Source organism: Meleagris gallopavo, chromosome 34, assembly GCF_905368555.1.
Source record: "Meleagris gallopavo chromosome 34, MGAL_WU_HG_1.1, whole genome shotgun sequence".
Classification (NCBI taxonomy): domain Eukaryota; kingdom Metazoa; phylum Chordata; class Aves; order Galliformes; family Phasianidae; genus Meleagris; species Meleagris gallopavo.
In genome coordinates this window covers 346,870-364,586 of record NC_139438.1, presented here as the reverse complement: position 1 = coordinate 364,586, position 17,717 = coordinate 346,870, and the positions used below count along the sequence as shown (strand labels likewise).

Sequence of the window (17,717 nt, the reverse complement as noted above, 5' to 3'; positions counted from 1 at the left end):
CGTAGTAGGCAATGCGAGAGCGCGTGAGGCTGGGGGAGTGCGGGTGAAGACTACGCGTGCGCAGAAGAAAGCCACGGAGGGCTCGGGAATCAGGCGCACGCGTAGTGCGGCGATGGGAGAGGTCGCGCATGCGCGGTGCTGGCGGTCGCGCGTGCGTAGTGAGGCGATGCTGGAAGCCGCGCAAGCGCGGTGCCGCGGTGCTGGTGGTCGCGCGTGCGTAGTGCGGTCGTGCTGGCCTCCGCGCACGCGTAGTGCGGGGTCCGCGCATGCGCAGAGCGGTGGCGGAGCGATGTGAGTAGGGGGCATGGAGGGGGGATGCGGGCCGGGCCGGGCCGGGCAGCGCTCATTCCGTGTCGCTTCACAGGCAGGCGGCCCTGGAGATCACGGCGCGGTACTGCCGCAACGAGATGGAGCAGTACGGGCGCTGCGTGGCCGCCAGCCCGACTTCGTGGCAGACGGATTGTCACAGCCTCCGCCTCAGCATGTCCCGCTGCGCCGCCACGCAGTGAGTGCGGGGAGGGGGGGAGATGCGGGGCCTTCGGGGCTCTGAGGGGAAAACGGGGCCTTTGGGGGTCTGTGAGGGGGAGAACGGGGCCTGTGGGGCTACGGGGGGGAGGAAGTGGAGCCTTAGGGGCTCTATGGTGGGGAATGGGGCTCTATTGAGGTAGGAATAGGGTTCTATATGGGGGAATGGGGCTCTGTGGGGGAGGAATGGGGCTCTGTGGGGGAGGAATGGGGCTCTATGGGGGAACACGGGGCTCTAAGGGAGGGAAATGGGGCCTTTGAGGCTCTGTGGGGGGAGAACGGGACCTGTGGGGCTACGGGAGGAGAGGAAATGGGGCCTGTGGGGTCGAGAATGTGGTCTGTAGGGCTGTGAGTGGTGAAATGGGGTCTGAGGGGGGGGAGAATGGCAGCCTATGGGGCTTTGTGGGGTCAAGAATGTGGTCTGTGGGGCTCTATTGGGGGGGTAATGGGGCTCTATGGGGAGGGGAATGGGCTCTAAGGGAGGGAATCGGGGCCTTCGGGTTTATGGGATGGGCAGTTGGGGCTCTTTTGGAAAAAAAAATGTTTATAAGGGGGGAAATGGGGTCTGCGGGGTCAAGAATGTGGTCTGTAGAGCTATGAGTGGGGAAATGGGGCTCTGAGGGGGAAAGAATGGCAGCCTATGGGGCTCTGTGGGGTCAAGAATGTGGTCTGTGGGGCTGTGAGTGGGGAAATGGGGCTCTGAGGAGGGGAGAATGGCAGCCTATGGGGCTGTGTGCAGGGGAAATGGAGCGTTAAGGTGGGGAAATGAGTCCTGCATGGCTCTGGTGGCCGTGAGCTGAGGATCCTGCGCTGCCCCACAGCCCCATCGTGCAGCGGATACGGGAGGACTGCGCTGAGCCCTTCGTGGCCTTCGAGCAGTGCCTGAAGGAGAACCAGGAGTCGGTGCTGAAGTGCAGTGAACACGTCAACGCCTTCCTGCGCTGCGCCGAGAGGGTGAAGCTCCCGGCGTGAAGTGAGAGGTGCGAAAATCCAACCCAGGAGGTGCTGAGAGATGTGGGTTTTTCTGCCGGGGGTTCTTTGTAAGTTGAAGAGCTGGTTTATGAACGGGGGAGAAATCTTGAAAGAAGCGTTAATCTTAAAGCTGCTCTTAAATAATTTAATGTTAAAGCTCAAAGGGAGCTTAGGAACAAGAGGAGGGCGACTTTTTTATGTGAGCAGAGAGAGGTAGGATGAGGGAGAATGGCTTTAAACTCAAAAAGGGGAGATTTGGGATGGATGTGAGGAGGAAATTCTTTATCCAGAGGGTGGTGAGGCTTAGAGCTGCAGTGCCCCATCCCTGGAGGTGTGTGAGGCTGTAGATGGGGCCCTGAGCTGGTGGGGGGCACACAGCCCACGGCAGGGATGGGGCTGGGGGGGCTTTGGGGTCCTTCCAGTCCAACTGTCATCATTCTTTGATCTTTAAGGACCCTTCCAACCCAACCATTCTATGGTTGTATGTTTTTGGGGTCCCTTCCAATCCAACCCCATCATGTTCTGTGATCTTTAAGGTCTCCTCCTGTTGTAGGATCCTGTGATTCGTGGTCTTCCCAGAGAAATAGGAAGCGTAGAGGTATTGAAGCTAAACTCACTGATATCAAAAATCTCTCCTGTTTGTTTTTATTTCTTTTATTTATGTTTTCTTTGCAGGAGACCCCTGGAACTAAAACTCATGGTCAGAAGCAAAGGAAAACTCTTGATACTCTGCATTCTCATCACACTGCTTGGTTGGGTCGCTGCTCCCCCTCTGAAAAACCCGTGGGTCGCTTGGGTAGGAAGCGAAAACCACCTTTTTTTTCCTGCAGTTTGTACTGAGGAATTCCTTTTGTCTCTGAGGACAGTGTTTTCCCTTTGTGTCAATAAAAAGTAACCAGCTAACACACTGCTGAAGACTGAAAGCCAGTTCTGGCTTTTTCCACTGGTGATAGAAGCTGCTTTTGGAGCTGAACTGACTCCAGCCGTGTTTCCTCAAGCATGGAGTTCCCAGCTTGCCCAGTTTGGGAGCACCGTGGGCTTCGTGCCGCTTTAGAACAGCAGAGGGAGTTTTCCCACCAGCAGAACGACTGCAAACTTCAGAGCTCCTCAAACTCTGAGCCACCAGCAGCGCAATGAGGATCTGCCCGTGGGAGGTTGGGGGGCTGCTGCCCACCTCCTCACCTTGGGGGGACACAGGGCCCTGCGGGGAGGTTATTTCTGGGCTGCAATGAGTGGAAATAAAGCATAACGCTGTAAGGATGTTTTACAAGGAGTGGGTGAAGAGATTCTGCCAAGGGAGAACCGCTCTGCTCCATTGTGCTGCTCTCTGCAAACCGCTGTTTCTCGACCCCCGCTGCTCCCATTCCAGCCATCTGACCGCTCTTTGGGAAGAGGAATTTTCCCTAACGTCCAAATCTGAGCCTCACCTGGAACAGCTTGAGGCAGTGAGTTGTTGTACCTGAAAGGAAAGGTGAGGCGTGGAGCAGGAACTTGGCTCGGATCCATTCCCAGTGCCGTACCACCCCCAGGTCGCACAGATCCGCGTTCCAGCCCGGCGTGAGGCCAGGTGAGGTTGGCAGCCATTACTTAACGTCTCCTCCAACTGGACAGAGTTTAACTCCTTTGGGGAGAGGTACAGCAGATGGGAGCGGGTCTGTCCCTGCTTCCAGCACAGCCCGAATCGTCTCGACGCACTTCAGCACGAGTGGGATTGGAGATGGAGTGGATGAGAGCATCCACACTCACAGAAAACATTTTCCTTTTTACTGAACGCACAGAAAACGTTTTCTTTTTCCCTTTTACTGAACGCTGTGTTTGAAATGTAAAGCTAAAACACGTCCTGCTTTCCAAGTCGGGAGGAAAAGGAGACCGGTAGCTTTGCTCTGAAGGGAATTTTGGGAAGTGCTATTGGAGGAAAAGCTTATTTTGAGTGATTCTTTGGCGATGCATTTATCCTGAGCAGCACAGTTGGCAAAGTCTGCGGCCTGAACAGCTTTATTAAGGGCTGCATGGGAGCGGAGGTGCTCTGCATGTTGTTGACACCGCATTGAAATGTCAGCACGGTGGCAGCAAAACCATTTTTCATTATGGTTGAGGTGCTGTGGGCCCCCTCTGAAGCCCGGTCACGTCTTCTCCAGAGCTGGAGCCGCTCCATTATTTCTTCATCAACGCATTAACCACTGAGCTGCCGGGGTGCCTGGCGTGGGGCAGCAGGATCCGACCGATTCTGAACCTGGGAATTGTGGAGACAGAGTTGTGCTGCTTTTTTCCCTCTGCGTTTTGGCTGTGACAAGTGGAAGAGGAGGGCACAGCAGCACAGCCACGTGCAGGTGGTGAGAAACTGCCGCTGAAAACAGGAAAAAGCTGTTATTTCCAAACCCGTCCACCACTTCTGTGTTTCTACCTTTGGAAAACGTAGTCAGTCACTTCCTAAAGAGCGGCACCTAAAGAGCATTTCATAGAGAAGGCATCGGATGCTCCGCTGTTTTTTACCCAGCAGAAACTGCCATCTGAAAACGTGGGATGTGCAGATCTCTTTGTCACTGGGGTTCTGATTCCTGGCTCCCATCCTCACTCCACAGCCATCGCCCCATTCTGTGTTTTATTTCCCCCACTATTAATTGTTCTCAGCTCTGATTGTGTTCGTGGGTTAAGCAAGCCAGGGGTCAGTTCTGCTTTCCCTTCCCCACTGAGTGTCCCTGCAAGGAAACTCTGAGCTCCCCCATGCTTCCATGCATGTCCCCCCAAACAAAAAACACCCACCCAGCTGGGGAGCAACGAGGAATAATTAATTAAAGCGTTCTGAGCTGCTTATCTAACAGACACCCGAGGATCGCCGCGATGATTCCCTGCCTCATTTTTCCCCTTTTCTTTTTGGAGCTCAAAACACAAAGTTGAGCACCGGGTTTTTTTGTTTCCCTCCCGTGGCTTTGGCTGATGTTGATGTCACTTTTCTTTCCAAGCTGAACTCTTGGAGGTGAATCACACACCGCCCCGGAATGAGGAACTCCCCCGAACGCCTCTTTAATTTTTCACCCAGAAAATATTCTCGTTTTACACTCTGCTTCTCTTACTGAAAGGAGCCATAAATCAGCACCGTCCCTTTGGTGTTGGCCGTCGATGGGGGAGATTTAGTGCTGCCAGCAGCCCCGGGTCTCTGGTGGGCAGCAGCAGAGGGCAGAGATCTGTGCGGAGCCGCATTCCATTCGCACACACCGTTTGCTTTCCTTGGCTGCTGGCCCGCTGGGCTTCGAGCTGCTGCGAGGGGAGCAGGGTGGGCAGATGAAGGGTTTTCCACTCTCTGTGGCCGCTCTGTTGTTTTGCTTTTCTTCGCCTTTCTCCTCCTCTTTGGGCAGGGGGAATTTCCAGCGTGCTGTTGTGAGCCCTGTGTGCTGAGAGCAAGGTTTGCTCCTCTCAAAAGCACTGAGGCAAAGCCAGAAAGCGTGGGTGTTGTCCAGCCTGCTGCCCTCCTGCTCTCTGTTCTGCTGCAGGGTGAGCTCAGCCTTTCCCTGGAGTGATTTCCTCCCCCTAAGTGCACATTCCTCATCACTGCCACGGCACTGAGCTCCCCGCCATCCATCGGTGCTTTGCAAAGGAGTCAGATCCCAATCACAAAGCTTCTCCTGCCTCAGAAACAGTGCTTGCTGTCTCTTACTGCTGCAAGAATGCATTCCCAGCTGCAAAACACAGCTGGGAGCAATCACCGAGCCCCGATACCTGCCTGTGCTGCTGGTGCTTCCAGTGGGACCCCCTTGCAACCCACCGAGCTGCCTCTGCGTGACAAAGGTGGAAGCGAATCGAGTGCAGCCCAGTGGCTACGTGGGCAAAACTACACCCAAAACTGCTGTTTCTGCAAAAAGTTTCCCCTTCCCTCTTCGAAAGAGGCGTCAGAGTGATGGTGAAGGGTCAAGCTGCAGAGCGAATGCAAAGGGAAGTGAGTGCCCAGCAGTGGCTGTCACATTCACGCAGCTTTGTTGAGAGGGGTGAGCTCTGGAAGGGCTGTGGTTGTGTCACACAGATTTTTTTCTCTCCATTCCCTCCGACAGTCTTGGGAAGGCAAAAAAAAAATAAAAAAAAATCCTGATAAGAAGCAAAATGCAGCAGGGTTGCATCTCCTTTCATCCCTCAGCGCTGGGCTGACAGCGCTCCTCCGTGACCACAGACAACGATCACCAGCCATTTTTATGTTTTATTTTTTTAATCGCTTGAGGGAATACACACTTCTACAATCAGACTGACAAAAGCCCCAAGGGAGGCTTAGGAGTAAAACACCACATACAGAAACTTCAACTCACAACTCTGGAGGTCAAGATTTAAAAAATAAGTCATGATTTCCTGTTGGAGTCATCTGCTCATCAGTCCCTCTGTCCAAACAGATGTGGGGAAATCAGTTCTGGAGGACCTCCTCCTTTCGTCTGGCACGATTCTGGGAAAACCTGACCTTTCCAGCAGTATTGGCTCTGTGTCCTTCACAGCTGTAAAGAACCAAATCCCACACTTGGGTCCTGGCTGGGAGAATAAAGAATTTCTGTTTGGTAATAATTCAAACTTTCTGTTCTCTTTTTCTTGCTTGTTTTATGTTTATGGGGGGATATTCACATGGGTGCCCATTGGCTTCTCTGCCTCACTGAGAAGGGCGTTGTGATGGGGGGGAGAAAATGGATCCCTGCTCCCAACCCCCAGCAGAGACGCGCTTTGCTCTTGGCTGAGTCCTGGCATCACTGCTGGGTTGCCCTCAAAGCCCAAATGAGGTATCAGGGGGTAATGGCATCCAGTTTATTTCTGCCATCACATATCGGAGGGAAGCGAGGTGCTGGGATGCCTGGAAGAGGAGTCAGGGTGGGAAATCATCAAATCGTAGAGCAATGGAATGGTTGGGTGAGAAGGGACCTCTAAGATCATGAAACCATGGGATGGTTGGGGTGGAGGGGTGCTTAAAAATTATAGAACCATGGGATGGTTGGGGTGGAGGGGATCTTAAAGACAATGGAACCATGAAATTGGTTGGTTTGGAAGGGTCCTTAAAGATCACAGAGCCATAGAATGGTTGGGTTGGAAGGGTCCTTAAAGATCATGGAACGATAGAATGGTTGGGTTGGAAGGGTCCTTAAAGATCATGGAACGATAGAATGATTTGGATTGTACAGAACCTCAAAAATCTTGTTCCAACCCACCAGCCATGGGCAGAGTTGCCAAAAAAACCCTGCTGTGGACATAGCTGTAGAGACCAGGCTTTCCAGTGGGAATATTTTTAGAGCGAATCCTCTTCACTTTGCGGTTTTAAAATGGAAAAAAAAAAAAAGAAAAGAAAAGAAAAGAAAAAAAAAGCAGAAAGGAGCATGGCTGGCAGCTGTGATTTTGTGTTCTGTCCACGAACGGAGTAAAACTGCCCCTTTGGAGAATGCAAGATGTAACAGCAATGGGGAACTCGCTGTGGTTTTGCCACATTTCTCTTGGCATCCTGGAACACGACGGAGCAGAAATGCTCTCATTTCTGGAGGCAGACACCGATCCCAGCTGTTTCATTCAGAAGCCAGGCGACGGCGCCTCTCTGAAATGTCAAATGAAAACTGCGCTGCGCCGACCGAGCGATGGGCACGAAGAGGGCATGGAGCAGAGAGGCGTCCCTTGGAGAGGCCTCAGGACCTTGTTGAAAATTAACCTTGCCCCACGAAGCGTCTGGGCTGAGGAATGAGGCAAACCAGCGCAGCAGGAATTGAATAAACAAGAGTTTGTGTGGGAAGAGCCCGTGCTGCTGCTCGGAGCCGCTCTGCTTGGCTTGGCCAGTCTGTGTTGGAAGGACATCATGCTCAAACAGCTTCAAAACTGGACAAACTGCTAAAGGAACAGCTAAACGACATCATTCTGTCCATTTAGGCTAGAAAGTAAGGAGAGAGGCAACCCCAAGTCCTTCGGGTTGCAGAATAGTGCTTCTGTGTGGGCCGGATCTGCTGCCTCCTCCGTTGTGCAGCGCTCAAGGAATGTCTCATGTCTGAACCCAGAGCAGCACCCGTCCAAGATGCTGGTGGGTACTGGTGGAGAGCTGTTTGAAGGTCAGGAGGTGAAGTAGGAGCTCTGCATGGAGTACAGTCGGTCGATGGGGTTGCCCACGCGGGCTTGCAGGAGGTTGGCTTCGGCCGTCGACAGCAGGCAGTCCCCCAGGTGGCTGATGCTGTCGCTGTCCATGTCATGGAAAACTCCTTCCGAATCTGGAAGGGGAAAGAAAGAGGAATGGGTGTCAATGTGGTATGAGCACGGCGAGCTGGCGTGTCACTGCAGTGGGGCCTGGAGTCACCCACCATGAGTAGGTGCCACCCAATATGAGTAGGAGCCCCAAACCCAACTCCTGTTGGCCATTTGGGTGGAACCCAAGGATGGATTTCACGGCCCTCACCCCAACACACCTTTCATGGGACCCCAGCCTTTAGCAGAGCTCAGCCTGGAGGCTGTTTCCATCCCCTGGGACCCAAACCCAAGCCCTGTTGTCTGTTCGGACGGAACCCAACGATGGCTTTGGTGGTTGGATGGCTTTGATGGGTTGGATGGCTTTGGTGGGAATTGCTCTCATACCGTAGGGGTGCAGGTGGTCTCCGGGCAGCTGTGGTGGGGTGAGGCCCTGCCTGTAGAGGTCTGTGCTGTAGCCATTCTGGTCCAGGGGCAGCAGCTGCTGCTGGGGGAGCCGGGGGTATGGGACCATCAGCCCATCCAGGCCGTGAACGCTTGCGCCATCTAAAGACATAAGCATAGGATGGAGGGGGAAAAGGGGCTCAGAATGTGTGGTGGGCAGAGCGGTGGGGCGAGGGTGTTAGAATGATATAACCTAATTCCAGAATCCTAAAATCACAGAATTCGGGAATCCTAAAATCACAGAATTTTAGAGTCGTCGGATATCACTGAATTATATGATCCCAGAATCATGGAATCCCAAGAATCACAGAACCCTAAGTGTCAGACTATCATGGAGTCATAGAGCATCATAGAATCCTGGAATCATCACAGAATCTTAAAATCACACAATCTTAGAGTCATAGGATATCAGAAAGCTATAGAATCCTACAATAGTAGAATCATGGAATCATAGAATTGTGGAATCCTAGAATCCTACAGTCATCGAATTCCGGAATCCTGGAATCACAGAACCCTGGAGTTATAGAATGTCATAGAATCATAGAATCCGGACATCAAGGATGACAGAATCCTGGATCTGATGAATCCTAGAACCATAGGGTACCATTGTATCCTAGAATCCTGGAACTCCAGAATCCTAGAATAACAAAATCCTAGAATGCCATAGAATCACAGAATCCTTGAATACCAGAACCACAGAATATCGTGGAATCCTGGAATCCTAGAATTGCAGATTTTTTGCTAATTTTGAGGGTTTTGGCCTCGATAGCCCCTATGCAGCCCCTCCATCCCCCACATCAGTGCTCAGTGCTCCTCACCTTCGCTGTCGTCGTTGCTCTGCCTGCTGCTGCGCCCGGTCCCCCTCCCAGAGCCCAAGCGGGGATTGCCCATTTGCTCCTGCTCCTGCTGCTGCTGCTGCTGCTGCTGCTGCCTGCGAGCAATCTTCTTCATCTGCAGGAAGAAGGAGACCCCAAACGTGAGGTTCTGAGGCAGGAGGGGTGCGGGTGCCTCCCAGTTTTCATAGGCAGCGAGGATTGCTGTGATATACCCCCTCTCACACCCCTCTTCCTCATCCAGTGCAAGGCATGAGCAATGGGGCTGCCAGGAAGGGCCGCACGTTTCTGTTAGGAAATGCCATTTGAGGCGTTTGAGGACTTCATTTCTGCCCTCACCCTTTGCATTCTGCAATATCAGAAGGGTTCTCCCTGTGGGAAAAAAAAGTGGGAAATCCTTCTCCTCTTCCTCATCACGCATGGAGAGGGGAAAATGCAAAAAGAGCCGTTAAAAAAAGGCAGCAAAAAGGAAAACATTTCAGCTCTGCAAGCACCTCTGCATTTCCTGTGTTCCTCTCCAAGCTTTTGCTCCCAGTGCATCCATGCTACCCAGGATGTGTGGTTTGATCCCGCGTAACAGGTTTTTTTTTCTTTCTTTTTTTCTCTATTGTTTTCTTGCAGTGGAACAGAATGTGGGACTTCCCCTCACCCACCTTTGCTCTTTGGTTCTGGAACCACACCTGCACCACCCGCACCGTCAGCCCCGTCTCCGCCGCCAGGGTCTCCCTCACCTATCAACATAAACGAAGAGGAGAGCTGAGTCAGAAAACAATGAGGCCCCAACGGGCTCCGTGCCCACTGGGCTGCCCCTGCTGTACCTTCCTGCAGGGTTTGGAGGAGACCTCAAACGAAGCCTTGAACGCTCTCCTCTGCTGCGTGGTGAGGATGGTGCGCGGGCGCTTGGAGCGTTTGTGGTCTTTGCTGTCCTCGCTGCCTTTGCCATGCGAGTGGCTGCCATCCTCATCCTCGCTTTTCACTGCAGGGGAAGATGGGGAGAGGTGGATTTCGGGCCGAAAGTGCAAAGGAATGCTGGGTTTTGCTCCTCTCGGTGTGCAGTTTAGAACAGAAGAGAGGAATGGAGGCAGCGGAGCCCATGGGCTGAGCTGTGGCTCAATGGGATGTGGGCAGCAAAGTGCTGCTGATGGGCAAAGTGGGATGGTCACAGAGCCATGGAGTGGTTGGATGGGTGGGATGGAGGGGTCCTTAAAGGTCATAGAACCATGGAATGGTTGGGTTGGATGTGGACCTCAAAGGTCGTGGAACCATGGAATGGTTGGGTTGGATGGGACCTCAGAGGTCATGGAACCATGGAATGGTTGGGTTTGAAGAGACCTTGAAGATCATAGAACGGTGGAATGATTGATTGGGTTGGGTTGGAAGGGTTCTCAAAGACCACAGAATCATAGAATGGTTAGGGTTGGAAGGGTCCTTCAAAGTAATTGAACCCATGGAATGGTTGGTTTGGATGGGACCTCAAAGATCATGGAATGATGGAATGGTTGGGTTGGGTTGGGTTGGAAGGGTCCTCAAAGAGCATAGAATTATAGAACGTGTTGGGTTGGAAAGGTCCTTAAAGATAATTGGACCATGGAATGGGTTGTGTTGAATGGGACCTTAAACATCACGGAATCACAGCATGGTTGGGTTAGAAGGGACCCCAAAGCCCCCCCAGCCCCACCCCTGCTGTGGGCTGGCTGTCCGAATCCCACCACATCCACTAATCCCACCCCACCAGCCTCATTTTCCACCTTTCCAGCTCCTCACCGGACTCGGTGGGCGTGGGGCTGATGGCACTCAGCATCTCCTTCTCTTTCTCGTAGTCGCTGCGGCACAGCAGCTGCCCCTCCTTGAGCACAAACTCATCGCCCCGCTGCAGACGCCGCTCGCACTCGCAGCAATAGAAGCAGTGGACGTGGTAGACGTTCTCCAGCACCCGCATGATGAGCTCGGAGGGAGCGATGGCCTTCAGGCAGCTGCTGCACTTGGTCTGGAAGAGCCTGCAAAGCAAAACCCGGGGTCAGGAGCTCGGGGAAGGGAAGAACTGGGGAACAGATTGGGTTGGAGATGTCACACAAAGGCAGGCTTCTTGCAAAAAAAGCGCCGTCAGTAATTAACGCGTGCCGCACTGACAGCCTGCTGGATTCCCCCGTCTGGCCCTTTCAAATTGGGATTTCCCCCCCACCAACAGGATTTGCCAGGGAAATGGCATATAATTTCATTTTTTCTTTCCCATAGCACAAGAAGGAGCGTTCCTGTGACAGACAGATGGACAGTAAATGGGTGGTGGAGGATTGGAGGAGTTTTTTTCCCTTTCCAATCGCATCTTGAAGTCGTCCAGTGATGGGGATTCTGCCCTGTCCCTGGGAGGTTGTGCCAGGGGTTGGTTGTTGCCAGGTTCAGACACTGATTTCTTGTCTTAAGATGAAGCTGGGTTGGAAAGGTCCTTAAAGGTCATAGAACTGTGGGATGGGGTTGGGTTGGACGGGTTCTTAAGGATCATAGGGGGTGGGGTTGAGTTGAGTGGGTCCTTAAAGGTCATAGAATCATGGGATGGGGTTGGGTTGGATGGGTCCTTAAAGATCACAGAACCATGGGATGGGGTTGGGTTGGATGGGTCCTTAAAGATCACAGAACCATGGGATGGGGTTGGGTTGGATGGGTCCTTAAAGATCACAGAACCATGGGGTAAGGGTTGGGGTTATAAGCATGCAATGAGCAGCCTGTAGCCATTGCCCCACATCTCCTCGAGCCTCTATCCCCTTTGTAAACTCTTTTCAGTCCTGGGACACTGCAGTGAGTCCCCCCCTGCTCTTTTTCAGGGAGAAAACACCCAATTTAAGGGGCTCAGGAAGCCAAGGGAGGAAGGAGGGGGACGCATGGAGCTGCACCCACACATCCCAGCAAGAAATGTAATTTTGGGGTCCTCTTTTCCTCTCCATGGTTGCTCAGTGCCTGGATTTTCCTTGTTCAGGATTTCCTCTGCGGACCCCTCTGGGACGGTCCCCCCTCTCCCAGACGCTTTTTGTGCCCCACGCTGTGTCCAGAGAAACAAACAACCACCGAGTGCCCTGCGTGCGGAGCAGATGGTTCTGATGAAGTAATTTGGGATCTAAACAAATGTGAGCGGCGGTGGCTGCCGGCTGACAGCTCCCATTTAGCCACTTGACAAGAGAAAGTAATAAAATAGGGATTAATTAGGCTGTTGTTTAAACACACAGGATCTTCCCCACCAGCAGGGAACTCATAAACTGGGATTGAGAACAAGACTGGGTTAATCCTCCTGGCAAACTCAGCGGAGAGGGATGAAGGGGCTTACAGGGGTGGGCTCATCCCTTCCAAATACCACCGTGGATTTGTGCTGCGCGGTGGCTTTCGGCTGCGGTGTGTGGGACGTTCCGAGCAGAATGGTGTGGGATTTCTCTCTCCTTTTGTGTGAGTGTCTTTGCGAGCGTCTCTCCCTTTTCTCTTTGTCTTTCTGTAATTCACACTTGAAAAAATAATGATGGAGAGCCCGGGAGTGGTGAGCAGCCCTTTAGCTGTAACCTTTTGCTGGTGGATGAAGGGCGATACGGGAGGGTGCTGCAGGCACAAAACCTGAGCTGAGGCCAAATCCGTCCCCTTCCCAACACCAACATCCTGCTGTTTCAGTGAAATAGTAAAAATAACAACAACAACAACAACAAAAAACCCCACCACCATGGCCCAACAGAAAAAAAGAGGGCCGACCCATTAGCGTGGATTTCTGGCAGCGTTTGACACGTGTGAAATGCTACCAAGCGTTGGGTAATTAATGCTCCTCGAATTCAAATCCAGCTGGAGCGGAACGACCCCGTGGTGTGAGTGTGAGCTCAGTGCTGGCTCAGCCTGGGGTATGGACTGGGTGATCTGTGATCCCTTCCACCCCTTCCTCCCCAGTCCCACGGTTCTGCAGTCTTGAAGGACCTTTCCAACCCAACCCTCTCTGTGCTTCTATGATCTTTCAGGACCTTTCCAACCCCAACCTCTCTGTGCTTCTATGATCTTTCAGGACCTTTCCAACCCCAATCTCTCTGTGCTTCTATGATCTTTCAGGACCTTTCCAACCCCAATCTCTCTGTGCTTCTATGATCTTTCAGGACCTTTCCAACCCCAATCTCTCTGTGCTTCTATGATCTTTTGGGACCTTTCCAACCCCAATCTCTCTGTGCTTCTATGATCTTTCAGGACCTTTCCAACGCAACCCACTCTGCGCTTCTATGATCTTTGAGGACCCTTCCAACCCAACTCATCCCATGTTTCTATAATTCCATGATCTCTATGGTCCCTTCCAACCCTATTCTGTGATTCTGTGATTGATTCTGTGATTCCAATCCCTTGTTGGTGCCAGTTTCGAGCATTTGGTCCTGTTGCACCCCAAGACTCCCTTTGAGCTGCCCCATAATTTCTCCTTATCACCATGAGGCCATCGTGTCCTCATTCGATGGCTCTATCACCTTTAAGGACCTTTCCAAACCATTCTGTGCTTCTATGATTCTAAGGACCTTTCCAACCCAACCCGTTACGTAATTCTATCATTTTTAAGGACCTTTCCAACCCACTTTATGCTTCTATGATCTTTGAGGACTCTTCCAACCTATTCTGTGCTTCAGTGATCAGCTGGATCAATGATCCAACCCAACCCTTCCAAACACAGCCTTGCATCTCCATACGCAGCTGAATCTGTCGACAAATGAAGTCTGACTTTGACCCCAGGCTGGTCAAACTGTGTTTTTAGAGCTTTTCCACTGAAATTTGCCCAGATTCAGCCCCAAAAGCCCAAATCCAGAGAAAAGGGCGTTCGGAACAGAAGGATGAGCGTTACCTTCAACGCACTGACCAACCTCCAAGCAAAGAGAGCTGGCCAAGGCGGTGACAGAGGAGCTCCATGATGGACACAAAAACATTTTCCAACCTCGGCCAAAACATCAAGAAATGACAGAGGGAGGAAAATACAACCATGGGGAGAGGTCTGGAGTAGAGATCCGAAGACACATTACCTCCAAAGCAACGGCCCCGTCCCTCCCTCTGCTCCTGGAGACCACTTAGCATTAACCCTCATGGGAAGATGGGTCATGTGCCAAATTTCCACGAAGAGGAGTTGTGTTTTGGGTGGGTTTGTTTTTTTTTTGCCACTATCCGATGTGAGATTCGCTGTTGTGGTGTAACTCAATGGTGGTTGGGCTCTCTGTCTCCCCGCGAAGCCCCGAAAGCAAATCCTCTCTGCTTTGTGCTAATTGAAGAAAACACCCAGCAAGCAGCTCATAAACATGGTGTCAGCTCGCATTACGCGAAATTAAAATTCTCGGCCCCCTCCAACACCGGGAATTCCTAAAGAGGTCGGTTTTAATATTGCTTGAATCCGTTTAAGTCGAGGTAATATTGTTTGGGTTGCCATAGGAACAAAACACATCTCTGTCGGCAGCGGCGGGTTCTGAACGGGCTGGGAGTGCTGCTAGGAGGGATGGACAGCCCAAAAATGGGGCAGAATCCCCGTTTTATGGGGGGGGGGAAAAAAAAGTATATTTAAGAGTTGGGATGCGCTGATAGAAAGGAGACCGCATCCCATCATTTTTGGGGATCCAATCACCTCCTTTTTGTTTTATTTTTACTTTTTTTTACCCGTAAGATCGCAATTTTTGAGTGGGTCTCTCCACTCCCACCCCCTGACCAGCATTATTTCATCGTTATTAAGGTTTCCCTTTGGGAGCTCTCAACTTTTATCTCGGAGGATGCTTGGGAGCCATCCACAGGCACATGACCCCCAAGGAATCCCTTCTGCACGTTACAGAATTGGGTTTGCTTGCTTGGGAAAGGCTCTCCTGGATGGGAAAAAGAAGTGCCAGAAGGAAAGCGCCTATGGGTGCACAACGGGGATGTCTTTGGGGACTGCAAAGAGCAGCAAGAAAGCAGGAAAAAAAACAAACCAAAACAAAAAAACCTCAAAAAATACCCCCAAAAAACCAACCTTCCCCTTTCTGTTTTCTGACACCAACGGCTCGGTGCCTGGGGAACGGCTCTGGGTTTTTTTTCACCTCTTTGCAGATCTTTCCTGGGCTGCATGGGGCAGATTCTGCCCCCCTCTTCCCCCCCGCTGATCGTCCCCGTTGCAGTGCAGGAGACCCTGACCCAGGGAAAGGCAATTTGGATGGCATCGATGGGATTAAAAGGTGTTAATGAAGCGAGGAATAAGCTGGGGGGGGGGAGGGGGGAGTGAAGGAAAGGGGGGTGCTTCGTGCAACCAGCTTATTTGGTTTGGGTTTAGTCAAAATGAAGCGGTCCCAGCTTAAGGGAGGGCTGTTTGCTTAACGCTGAGCTGCAGAATCCAGGGTGGCTGGGTGAAATATTGAAGAGGAGATGGCAAACTCCCCTCCCCCCCCCCCCCCTCCCCATCCAGACCTCAGGGTGGGGGGCTCGGGGCAGGGACGCTCAGGGGAAAGCAGCACAAAGTGCTCTTTGATTCCCTCCAGCATCAGCCATCCCTCCCCCCCCCCCCCATTCGTTAACACAGTGCAGCACAGGGTGAGAAATTTTCCTTCCACTGAATTTCTGGCTTCTTTTTTTGTGGGGGGGTCAGGAATGGGAGAATATTGGGGGACAGTGTTAGCTGTGCTCTCAGCTCCTTCTGAAGCTCCGAAAAGAGCAGATTTCTCCTCGAAAACAAACAAACAAACAAAAAGGCACTTTTTTTTTGGCGCAGAATGCACTCCAACCAACCTCCTCCAAGGGAAAGAGAAAAGAAGCAGATGCACCTCAGAACCAAACTGCTGCGTGCAAAGGAGTGGAAAAGTAAATTTTAAAGAAGAGGTGATCTGGAGAGGTTGGGAACGATGGGCTGAAACCCTACAGAGGGATCTGGAGAGGTTGAGACCGGTGGTGTGACCCTACAGAGGGATCTGGAGAGGGATCAGTGGGTTGAGATCCTACAGAGGGATCTGGAGAGGAACTGATGAGCTCCTACAGGGAGATCTGGAGAGGGATCGATAGGTTGAGACCCTACAGAGGGATCTGGACAGGGATGGATCGGTTGAGGCCAACGATGTGACCCTAAGGAAGGATCTGGAGAGAGATTGATAGGTTGAGACCCTACAGAGGGATCTGGACAGGGAGGGATGGGTTGAGGCCAACGATGTGACCCTAAGGAAGGATCTGGAGAGAGATTGATGGGCTGAAGGCAACGGTGTGACCCTACAGTGGCCATTCCAGTTTTGATGGGTCTGTGGTGGGGATGATTTTGGGGGTTGGACCCCAAAAAGACCGAAAGGACCCGCAGTGGTCCTTTCCAGCCTTAATGGCTCTATAACAGGGATGGGTTGGGGTTGGAGGACCTCCGTGGTCATTTCCCATCTTAGTGGTTCTATGGTGGGGCTGATTTGGGGGTGGGATGAGCACAGTGGTCTTTCCAACCTTAACAGTTATGTGGTGGGGATGATTTGGGGGTGGGACTCACGACCTCAGCCTTCATTCCCAACTCTAACGACCCTGCAACTCTACAAGGACACTTCATGCAGCATGGCCCCAACCCAACGGATGCACTCAGCGCCACGAGCTCTGAATTCTCAAAGCAAACCCAAAACCACCCCTGAAAACCAAACCAAAACGAGCCCCCCAGCCTAAAAATCACAAAACCCGACCCAACAGCGGCGGAGCAGAACTCAAAAGCAAAAAGAGCCGAGGGTTGGAGTCATGACCTCCGTGGTCATTTTGTACCAAGATGGTTCTGTGGTGGGGATGGGTTGGGGTTGGATGACCTCCGTGGTCATTTCCCATCTTAGTGGTTGTATGGTGGGGCTGATTTGGGGGTGGGATGAGCACAGTGGTCTTTCCAACCTTAACAGTTGTGTGGTGGGGATGATTTGGGGGTGGGACTCACGACCTCAGCCTTCATTTCCAACTCTAATGACCCTACAACTCTACAAGGACACTTCATGCAGCATGGCCCCAACCCAACGGATGCACTCAGCGCCACCAGCTCTGAATTCTCAAACCAAACCCAAAACCACCCCTGAAAACCAAACCAAAACGAGCCCCCCAGCCTCACAATCACAAAACCCAACCAAAGCACCACAGCGGTCCCCAGAACCGAAGAGATTCATCAATTTTAACGGGAGCTGAGCTGATAGACGGAACACGGGCGGTGCTGCTCTGTCCCCCGAGGGGTTAAACCCCCCTCCCCATAACCCCCCCGGAGTCCCTCCCCCCCCTCAGCACGGATATTGCTGCCAGGCGGTGGCACCGCGCCATCGCCGCGCTCTGTAATCTGATGAACTCCTTTATTAAATTTCCCAGCTCTGTGTCTTCTTTATTAAAATCTCCCGGCATTCCCAGGGCCGCCTGTCACAGCGCTGCTGAATGCTAACAACACCACCACCACCACCACCAAAAAAAAAAAAAAAAAAAGCTTTTTTACGTTTTTTATCTCTTTTTTTTTTTAACACCTCCCCCCTCTTCCCTCTCTTTCTCCTTTCCAAGCAGAGGTGGGGAGGGAAAGCGTCGCGTGGCTGCAATGAGCAAAGGGGGAAATGCAATGGGGGGAAGAAAGTTTGCGCCTGCAAATGCTTTCCTCTTCCAATTCTATGGGGCATGGGGCAAAGCATCTGCAAAGTGCTCTTTGATTTCTTTCTTTGCATTTATGGGGCACGGGGCAAAGAGGCTGCAAGGTGCAGAAGGTGAGCAAGGCCTGGTGCCATTGCAAAGTGCAGGACGCAAAGGGTGAGCAAAGATTTGTGCCACTGCAAAGTGCAG

At 52.1% G+C, this 17,717-nt stretch overlaps 2 protein-coding genes across 5 annotated transcripts; one reads left to right on the top strand and one right to left on the bottom strand.

Moving 5' to 3' along the window:
- Positions 1–97: 97 nt before the first annotated feature.
- CHCHD5 (coiled-coil-helix-coiled-coil-helix domain containing 5) lies at positions 98–6,045 on the top strand. 4 transcript variants are annotated; one of them, XR_014880744.1, is made up of 4 exons: positions 98–291; positions 365–505; positions 1,347–1,565; positions 2,173–6,045. XR_014880744.1 is itself a non-coding variant. In XM_085214865.1 (4 exons), exons 1-3 carry the CDS (start codon positions 113–115, stop codon positions 1,495–1,497), a joined length of 471 nt encoding a protein of 156 aa, XP_085070991.1. In that variant the 5' UTR covers positions 98–112; the 3' UTR covers position 1,498; positions 2,173–6,045. The 4 variants fall into 4 exon arrangements, 3 of the variants coding, with proteins under 3 accessions (XP_085070991.1, XP_085070989.1, XP_085070990.1); XM_085214865.1 differs by having other exon boundaries at positions 1,347–1,498; XM_085214863.1 differs by having other exon boundaries at positions 1,347–1,505.
- Positions 2,173–10,974, bottom strand: LOC100540415 (LIM homeobox transcription factor 1-alpha-like). The gene is made up of 6 exons (XM_010723660.4): positions 10,722–10,974; positions 9,776–9,933; positions 9,611–9,688; positions 8,943–9,075; positions 8,068–8,226; positions 2,173–7,706 (listed from the first exon to the last, which is right to left on the bottom strand). The coding sequence occupies exons 1-6, from the start codon at positions 10,894–10,896 to the stop codon at positions 7,552–7,554; spliced, it is 858 nt and encodes a 285-aa protein (XP_010721962.1). The 5' UTR covers positions 10,897–10,974; the 3' UTR covers positions 2,173–7,551.
- Positions 10,975–17,717: the final 6,743 nt, after the last annotated feature.